This window comes from Galeopterus variegatus, unplaced genomic scaffold (assembly GCF_000696425.1).
Source record: "Galeopterus variegatus unplaced genomic scaffold, G_variegatus-3.0.2 Scaffold58, whole genome shotgun sequence".
In the NCBI taxonomy this organism is placed as follows: Eukaryota; Metazoa; Chordata; class Mammalia; order Dermoptera; family Cynocephalidae; genus Galeopterus; species Galeopterus variegatus.
Genome location: NW_007726169.1, coordinates 727,233 through 737,485, shown reverse-complemented (window position 1 = coordinate 737,485; position 10,253 = coordinate 727,233). Strand labels below are relative to the sequence as shown.

The window sequence follows — 10,253 nt, the reverse complement described above, 5'->3', positions numbered from 1 at the left end:
CTGGCCAGATTTGTTCCCTCCTTCCCCCAAGAAGAGCCCCAAGTCCTTCAGCCGGTGTCAGTCCCGCCCGCCGTAGGTGCCCCAGCTGATGCCCAGCTCCCCCGCCCTGTCTGTGCCAGATCCCGCCCCCGCCCCCTACCCCCTCCCGCAGTCAGCAGTCCATACTCCCTGCTCTAGCCCCGCAGCCCCGCAAACTTCCCCGTCCCAGGGCATTTTCCGCGGCCAGTAGACTGACCCCTCTTGCTCGCGCAGGGCAGCTTGAACTCCCCGGCCGAGGACACGAAGTGGGACCAGTCTTCGATGGCGCGCGTGAAGCAGGGCCAGTCCACCCGGTTGATGCCTGGTGCAATGGGCGCCAGCTTTCCCTTGCGGTACCTGTCGCCGAGCTTCCGGCCGGTGGCTGTGATGTCCTGCCAGGGCGATGGGGGTCAGGGTTGCGGCGGTATGTGCGGGAGCCTGAGAGGCCATCCCAGAACACTCCATAGGCCTGAGCTGACATATGGCCCATCTGACCTAGAGGATGCCTGGAGCAGGAGACTGGGGTGGAGTTTGGGTGGAGGGTCCCAAGCAGGCAGCTGAGGAGGAGCTCTGGGAGCAGAGCCCAGGACCAGAGGAGCTTGGGGCTGGTTGAGCAAACCCAGGGCCAGGAGCAAAGGACACTCACCAAGCACTGCAAGGGTTTATTGGGGATCCCGAGGAGTGTGAAGTGTGCATTGTTAAACTCATCTGTTGAAAGAAGGAAAGAGAGGTGTCTCCTGCACTAGTGGTTACAGGCCCACACAGGAAAGGTTTGGCTCACACTGTGCTTTAAAATTGTTTTGAAATATGTATATTTTATGACTTTTAAAAATTTAAGATAAAATGATATCCATATCTTACCTCTTACAACAAAATAAACTCCAAATAGATCAAAGATTTCAATGTAAAAAAGGAAACCATAGAAGTACAAGAAAACATGGGCAAATTCCTTTGTAACCTTGGAGTGAGGAAGCCCTTACTAACTGATTCAAAATCCAGAAGCTTTAAAGAAAAGATCGATAACTTTGACTACATAAAAATAAACTTCTGCATGGCAAAAATATGTCAAAAGACAAATGGAAAAAAAGTTTCCACCTATTTACAGATGAGAGGCAATTTTCCTAATATTGAAAGAGCTGCTACAAAATCAAGACCAAAAAAAAAGAAAGAGGAAAAGAAAGAAAAATGGGTAAACAACATGCATAGGTAGTTCACACACAAATACAAGAGAACACAGGAAATACAAATGGACCCTAAACATATAAAAAGGTACTCAACCTCATTTATAAGATGAATGTATACATTCAAACCACAGTATATTAAGATACCAATTTTTACCTATCAGATTGGAAACTATCCAAAAGTTAGTACAGTTATCAGAATCAGGCCCTTTGTCCTACATTGCCAGAAGGGGTAGAAATTGACTGGAGCCTATGGAGAGCAATTGGCATTATCTATCAGAATTATAAATATGCATGCCTTTTGACCCCACAGTCCTAATTCTGGGAATTCATCCCACTTTGCATCTGCATAAGTAATGATGCATGTAGAAGGGTACCCATTTCAGTGTTGTTTGTAATAGCAATTGATTAGAAACAACTCAAGTATCTGTCATTAAATGACTCGTTACATAAACTATAGTGCATCCTCATTATGCAGCGATTAAAAATAAATTGAGGGAGTTCCCTATACAAGATCTTCAAGGTGCAGAAGAGTGTATACCACATGCTACCATTTGCTTTAGAGCCTAAAACTTAGACTATTGGAGGCAGAGAAGAATATTCATTCAGGTCACTACCTTAACCAAATCATCAAACTTAGCAGCAGGAATAGCTGGATAATGATATTATGTGCCTCCTGCTGCAGCATAATTTCACAGGTAATAAATGGATCATCCTGGATTTTTTTGTCACAAACTTGGTGACTTGGGACAACACAAATTTATTCTACAGTTCTGAAGGACAGAAGCTCAAAATCAGTTTTAGTGGGCTAATGCAGCATTTATTACCTGTGAAAGATTCTGGCCAGCAGTGTTTAACCTGGCTAATCAAGCCTCTACACCCAGTTTCTAGTTTATGGAAACTAGACTAACAGGGTAAAGAAAGCCATGAGGAAAAATTCACCACGTGGGACTGTCTACAACACAACTGTTTGGGACTCATTAAAAAGTCGGTACTATGGGGGAAAAATGGAAAATGGATGGACAGTTTTAGACTAAGACTAAAGACATAACCAATTGCAATGCACAATCCTAGACTGAATCCCGGTTTTCTCTCCACCCCCCCCCCCCCATTTTTTACTCATTAAAAAGTCGGTACTATGGGGGAAAAATGGAAAATGGATGGACAGTTTTAGACTAAGACTAAAGACATAACCAATTGCAATGCACAATCCTAGACTGAATCCCGGTTTTCTCTCCACCCCCCCCCCCAATTTTTTTAGAGCTATAAGAGACACATTTTAGTCATTGGGGAAATTTTAATATGGACTGGATATTAGATATTATGAAATTATTGTTAACTTTCATAGGTGCGATAATGGTATTGTGTCATGCAGGAGGCAGTGCTTGAGTTTGGGAGTTGCTAAAGTGTGTGTGTGTGTGTGTGTGTGTGTGTGTGTGTGTCTGTGTGTGAGAGGGAGAGAGAGTGCAAATGTGGCAAAATATCAGTCAAAGCAGGTGGAAGGTAAGGGGTGCTCATAGTATTATTTCAACTTTTTTCTATTTGAAAATGTTCCTCATAAAAAGTCGGGGAGCATAAGAATATATGTTTGTATTTACATTAGTAAACAACGGAAAAAGATACATTAGAAACTAAGAATGGTTACCTGTAACGGGGATGGGAGTGAGACTTGTTATTGTTATGGCATTTTGAGTTTTGAAATCATGACTTTGTTGCTTTGCCTCACACGGGGTGGTGGAGATGCAAAAAGGATTACTCAAAGCCCATCTCTTCTGAGCACTGAGACACCCCGAAGGAGTTAACTTCCCAGAACCCTCAAGAGAGAGGCATTCCTCCTTGGGAAATTAACCACAAACTGGGGTTCTCTCCCCATATTTATTCTCCAGACCAGGAAGTTACAGAAAAAGAACATAAGTGGAGTTATGGCTAAGTATAGTTTAACAATAGAAACTGGTAACATCAGTGAAATAACAAAGTGACATTCATAATGCAATTTGCAAAAGGTTAAGCCGATCCACCAACAAAAGCTTGTTCTTAGCAAACACTGTGTTTTCCTCAGTATTTTTACATAACAATAAAGCAACTTTCTTAACATATCAATCAGTAGGTCTGTCCTTGAGAGCCAGCAATTTTGCTGTGTTACAATTCTATATCCACAACAGGGACTTTAGCCTGGGGAGAGTTTCCCGTCTTTTGCAAGCTTAACATTTCCATACGTAATTTTAAAAAGTTAAGTTATACACAAAACCACAGGGCTTTGGAAACTAGGCCCTGTGAAATACATTTGCTTTATAAATGTTAGTATACTCCACATGACTTTATTTCTTTTATTAAAAGCATATGCTTACGGGCCGGCCTGTAGCTCACTCGGGAGAGTGCGGTGCTGATAACACTAAGGCCCACTCTCACCACTCCTATTCAACATAGTATTGGAAGTATTAGCCAGAGCAATCAGAAAAGAGAAGGAAATAAAGGGCATCCAGATTGGAAAGGATGAAGTCAAACTGTCCCTGTTTGCAGATGACATGATCCTATATATCGAACAGCCCAAATCATCTACAAAAAAACTCTTAGAGGTGATAAAAGAGTTCAGCACAGTAGCAGGATACAAAATCAACACACAAAAATCAGTAGCATTTCTATTCACCAATAGTGAACAAGCAGAAAGAGAAATCAAGAAAGCCTGCCCATTCACAATAGCCACCAAAAAAATAAAATACCTAGGAACTGAACTAACTAAGGATGTGAAAAATCTCTATAACGAGAACTACAAACCACTCCTGAGAGAAATTAGAGAGGATACAAAAAGATGGAAAGACATCCCATGCTCCTGGATTGGAAGAATCAATATAGTGAAAATGACTATACTACCCAAAGTAATATACAAATTCAATGCAATCCCCATCAAAATTCCAATGACATTTCTCTCAGAAATGGAAAGAACTATACAGTCATTTATCTGGAATAACAAAAGACCAAGAATAGCCAAAGCAACGCTGAGCAAAAAAAAATAAAGCTGAAGGTATTACTCTACCTGACTTTAAACTATACTACAAAGCCACAATAACCAAAACAGCATGGTACTGGTATAAAAACAGAGACACTGATCAATGGAATAGAATAGAATACCCAGAAATCAACCCACGCACTCACTGCCATTTGATCTTCAGCAAAGGCATCAAGTCTATTCACTGGGGTCGGGACTCCCTCTTCAGCAAAGGGTGCTGGGATAACTGGATATCCATATGCAGGAGATTGAAACTAGACCCATACCTCTCACCATATACTAAAATCAACTCAAAATGGATCAAGGATTTAAATATACACCCCGAAACAATAAAACTTATTAAAGAAAACATAGGAGAAACCCTTCAGCAAATAGGGCTGGGCACAGACTTCATGAATATGACCCCAAAAGCACAGGCAACCAAAGGAAAAATAAACAAATGGGACTATAACAAACTAAAAAGCTTCTGCACAGCAAAAGAAACAATTAACAGAGCTAAAAGACAACCAACAGAGTGGGAGAAAATATTTGCAAAATACACATCCAACAAAGGACTAATATCCAGAATATATAAAGAACTCAAACAACTTTACAAGAAAAAAACAAGCAACCCAATCAAAAAATGGGCAAAAGAACTAAGTAAGCATTTCTCTAAAGAAGATATGCAAATGGCCAACAGTCATATGAAAAAATGCTCAACATCACTCAGCATCCAGGAAATGCAAATCAAAACCACACTGAGATACCATCTCACCCCAGTTAGGATGGCAAAAATCCAAAAGACACCGAAAGATAAATGCTGGCGTGGCTGCGGAGAAAAAGGAACTCTCTTACACTGTTGGTGGGAATGCACAATGGTGCAACCCCTATGGAAAATGGTTTGGAGGTTCCTCAAACAGTTGCAGATAGATCGACCATATGACCCAGCTATCCCACTGCTGGGAATATATCCAAAGGAATGGAAATCATCAAGTCGAAGGTATACTTGTTTCCCAATGTTCATTGCAGCACTCTTCACAATAGCCAAGAGCTGGAATCAACCCAAATGTCCATCATCGGATGAGTGGATACGGAAAATGTGGTATATCTACACAATGGAATACTACTCAGCTATAAAAACGAATGAAATACTACCATTTGCAACAACATGGATGGACCTTGAAAGAATAATACTGAGTGAAACGAGTCAGGCAGAGAAAAAGAAATACCACATGTTCTCACTTATTCAATGAGCAGGAAAAGGCAGCAGTAAGTGGGTTTAGAATGTAGCTCTTGGGGCCGGCCCGTGGCTCACTCGGTAGAGTGCGGTGCTAATAACACCAAGGCCACGGGTTCGGATCCTATATAGGGATGGCCGGTTTGCTACAGTCTAAAAGAGGTGGCATTTGAGTCTGTTCTTAAATAATGAGCAGGAAAAGGCAGCAGTAAGTGGGTTTAGAATGTAGCTCAGTGTGCTGTATGCCTCTGGGTGACTGATTATGGACTTGCCTTAGCTAAGGTATCTGGTGTTTATCCCAAATTCTATAGAGAGAGAGAGAAAAGTTTTTAAAAAAGGGACAGAGATGATAGATTTGAACTAGAAAAGCCTTGCTGGTTACCCAATGCCTCCCTTTAAAGAGCAGAAATTCCCAGGAGACTTTCAGTCATTTACACCTTAGTGAGAATTTGTTCACTCAGCTTGCTTACTTTCTTTTTTTTTTCTTTTTTTCCTTTTTGTCTTTTTTCGTGTCCGGCAACGGATTGCAACCCTCAGTGTCGCGCCCGTACCAGACTGGGACCGGCAACGGGATTGCAACCCTCGGTGCTGCACCTGCACCTCGCTCAGCCAGTGAGCGGCAGGTCTGTATGTGGGATCCGAACCCTTGGCGGAGCACACTGTAGCAGTGCGCCACTGGGCCGGCCCTCAGCTTGCTTACTTTCTGACCCTGAGTTAGAGATGGAGGTGGGAGATAGGTGGGCAGGAGGAGAGAGGACCTTGGGCTACGGAGGAGCAGGCAGAGGGCATAGTGACAAGGCATGGGGAAGCTGCCTCGGAATGGGACTGCATAAGAATGGGACTGCATAGGGAGGAGTAGGGAAGTAGAGTACTGCAAGGAGGGAAGAGAGGGTTCCCTGCTTCTGACCCACTGACAGCGGCTACCTCATCCACAGGGCACAGGCTTATAAGGACTTGCTGCTCTTCTGACTGCTCAATAGGCAGAAGAGGACAGGAGGTGGGCTGGAACCCAGTGCCCTATGGACAGCAGGAGACTAAAGGAACTTTGTGTAGAGACAATGCCCATTGCAGCCTGATTGTGAGGGCACCTGATTGTGAGGTCACCCATACCTTGGCAACCGCAGGCTCGGAGAAGAGCCTGCTGCCAGAGTTTCTTGTGCACTGGCCACTCCCTTTCAGCCTTCCTGAAGGCTGCAGTCTCCTGGGCCTCAGAACAGGCCAGGCATCTTGGGAAATGTCAGGCAGGGAGCTAAGGCTCCCTGGAAGTGGCCAGACCAGGGCAGACCAGGGTTGGCTGTTGAGCCCACCCCAGTTAGTGTGACCCTGGACTTGTGACGGTTTCTCTCTGGGCCTCAAGACTGTGGTCGGTGTCAGGCAAGGGCCCTAAGCACTGCCATTACGGTGTCTGAGAGCTGGGAGGGCTCTCTCTTCCCTGCAAACCTCAGAGAAGAGAGCACTGCGCTGTCTGCCAATCCCTGGAAGTGGCCAGACCAGGGCAGACCAGGGTTGGCTGTTGAGCCCACCCCAGTTAGTGTGACCCTGGACTTGTGATGGTTTCTCTCTGGGCCTCAAGACTGTGGTCGGTGTCAGGCAAGGGCCCTAAGCACTGCCATTACGGTGTCTGGGAGCTGGGAGGGCTCTCTCTTCCCTGCAAACCTCAGAGAAGAGAGCACTGCGCTGTCTGCCAGCCCTTGGGGCTCCAGGGGTAGAGATTAGCTGTGGTCAATATCCAGGGTTAGCGCGAGGGGATCAGGGAGAGTGGTGGCCTCAGCAGGCCAGGGATTAGCAGGTGATACTCCACCCCCAGCCTCTGCAGGACTGCAGGCTTCTTCCCTCCCACGAAAGCCAAGCTGTGAATGCCTGAGCCCAGCACCCTGAAGCCCTGGGGCCTGCCCATACCCTGGTCACAACCATTAGAGATGGACGCCCAAGATGAGGAAACCCTGAGAAGGTCAAACTTACTTGCATATATTGGCATATGCTTTGCAAACACCTGCCCAGGTGCTGAGCCTGTTGCGACCTGGGTCCCCTATTGAGAAATCAGTATAGGATTTGGTTCCTCAATTGTTGCTCTTCCAGCATTTCATGCAGCCCCCAGAGCAGCATCCCCAAGTCCTACCCCTCACAAAAACCTTCCCAGAGTTGACTTCACTCACTGCGCCCACCCCCAATTTATTTTATAATTCTTTTAAAGTTATAAAATAGGAAAAAGTACAAAAAGTCCATAAACATATAACGTCACTAATAATCTATAAAGGAAGACCCTGTATAACTACCACCCAGGTCAAGACATGGGGTACTACTTTGCAAAACAGTTTAGCAGTTTCTTAAAATGTGAAACATAAATTTACCATTCGATTGGGTCATATAAAAGATTCTAAACCTAGGAATCCTCCCAAGAGAAATGAAAATACACGTTCACACAAAGACTTGTATGCAAAGGTTCATAGCAACATTATTTATAGCCCAAAAGTGGAAACAACCTAAGTGTCCATTGACTAGTGAGTGGAGATAAACAAACCATGGTATATCTATGCTGTGGAATACTTTGCAGTAATAAGAAATGAAGTACTGATACATGCTACAGGGTGGATGAATCTCAAAAACGTTGTGCTACATAAAAATCCAGACACACACCAAAAAACCACATATTGTGTGACCTGTTTATATAAAATGTCTAGAAAAGGCATGTCCATAGACGCAGAAAGCAGATTAGTGGTTGCCTGGAGCTGAGGGGTTGGGATGGAGAGCGATTGTAACTTAGCATGAGAGATCTTACTGGGGAGATGGAAATGTTCTAAAACTAGATGGTGCTGATAGACACATACATAGTTCAGTCAATTTACTGAAAATCCTTGAGTTGTACACTTAAAATGGGTGAATTTTACAGCATATAAACTATACCTCAATAAAGTTGTTTTTAAAAATAGATGGCAGCTAAATTAATAAAAGAAAGCAAGAAATGGGGTCCGGCCAGTCCCTAGAAGCCTCCACATACCCCTTCCCAATCCCAATTCCCAACCCCACAGAAGGTAGCGACTCTCCCGCCTCACGGTATGAGCTGATTTCCTTTCTGGTTTTACTATCCGTTTGCAGCCACAGACAAGACGGGTTCATTTCGCCCTTTTGGGACTTTACATACATGGACTATTGGGGTCTTTTGAATCTGGCTTCTTTCCCTCCGCATATGTGCACGTGACATTCATCCAAACTGTGGTGCATGGCTGTGGTTTGTCCATTTTCCTCTCCCTAGAGCCCATTACTCTTCACCTGTCTGCCTTTGCCCTCCTCCCCAACTCCACAGGGGCTCCAACTGCCTCCAGGGGGCAGTTGCTCAACCCGGGGGCACATGTCAAGGCTCAGCACAGACAGCGGTCTGCTCTGATCACTACCCCTCACGACGCAGTCACTCTTGGCTTTCAGCACACCCCACATTCCTGGTTCTCCTCCTCTCCCCAACAGCTTCTTCAGTCTTCTTTCCTATCTCTCCCTCCTTTTCCCAGCCTTTGAGTGGTCCAGGCGCCATGTTGGTCCTCTTTCACACTGTATTCCCCACGTGATGGCAATTAGTCCTGTGGCTTTAAGCATCATCTACAAGCTGATGCCTTCAAAATTTGTCTACAGTTCACCACTCCCTAAGCTACACACACACACACACACACACACACACACGCACACACACACATGCACACCCCTCACCACCTACTGCACATTTCCAATTGGATGCTGCTCAGACATCTCAACAAAGTTGAGTTTATAATTTTCCCCCCAAAACTAACTCTTCCTCCCAACCTCTAGCCCCAGGCTTCCTCTTTTCAGTAAACGTACCACCTGCCACCCAGTTACCCAAGTGGAGCATCCTCAGGGCCTCTGTTTTCCCTCCTCTTTCTCCTGTCTCTACTGTCACTAGTCTAGTCCGAGCCCTATCATCTGTCCCTGTCAGGCCAGGGTGAATATGACCAATGACATGGACAATCACTTACAGACCTAGGCACAGCAGAAGAGCCCACTGTTCCCCCCAGGGGTCTGGCCAGAGGTGCCATGGGGAGGAGCTCTGACCACCCACGGTCTGGCATACTTACAGAGGAGGGGCTGGGACCACCTTGAGCTTTGCCATTGGGGTTTGGCCTTGCTGGAAGAGAGAACATTCTTCCATGCCACTTGCCTTGGGGGCAGGGGCTGCATATCAGAGATCCTAAGACCAGCACTGGAGGGAACACCCAGTTACAGGGTGGCTTGTCTCTCCCAGCCTCCTGACCAGTTTCCTGCTTCCACACCTTCCCACCACACAACAGCCACACAGATCATGTCCAGCCCTGTTCAAAACTATTGTGGGTGCTAGAGTCTGAATGCTTGTATCTCCCTCAAATTCCTATGTTGAAACCCAATCTCCAGTGCAATACAGTAGTGTTAAGAGGTGGGGTCTTTGGGATGGGATTAGTGCCCTTATAAAAGAGGCTCGAGGGAGCCTGTTTGTCCCTTCCATCATGTGAGGAAACATAGAAGGCACCATCTATGAGGACTGGGCCCTTACTAGACACCAAATCTGCTGGCCCTTTGATCTTGGACTCCCCAACGTCCAGAACTATGAGCAATAAATTTCTGTTGTTTGTAAATTACCCAGTCTAAGGTATTTTGTTATAGCAGCCCAAACAGACCAAGACAGTGGGTTTTCATGGTGCATCAACTGAAATCCAAACTCTTTACTGTGGCCTAGAGGTGGTCTGGCCCTGCCTACCTCTCAACCTCATCTCCCACCACTCTCCCCTACATCCACTAAGCTCCAGGCCCCCCATCCCCCTTACTGTTCTTCAAGGCTCATTCCAGCCTC

General features: G+C 45.4%; 1 protein-coding gene across 1 annotated transcript in view; it reads right to left on the bottom strand.

Moving 5' to 3' along the window:
• Nucleotides 1–6,488, bottom strand: part of TEPP (testis, prostate and placenta expressed) — a 9,283-nt gene extending 2,795 nt beyond the window's left edge. Inside the window, 6 exon segments of the mRNA XM_008575142.1 lie at nucleotides 236–410; nucleotides 665–726; nucleotides 6,123–6,186; nucleotides 6,363–6,386; nucleotides 6,388–6,438; nucleotides 6,441–6,488. Of these exon segments, the coding sequence (XP_008573364.1) occupies nucleotides 236–410; nucleotides 665–726; nucleotides 6,123–6,186; nucleotides 6,363–6,386; nucleotides 6,388–6,438; nucleotides 6,441–6,488 (424 nt within the window).
• Between the last annotated feature and the right edge of the window lie 3,765 nt (nucleotides 6,489–10,253).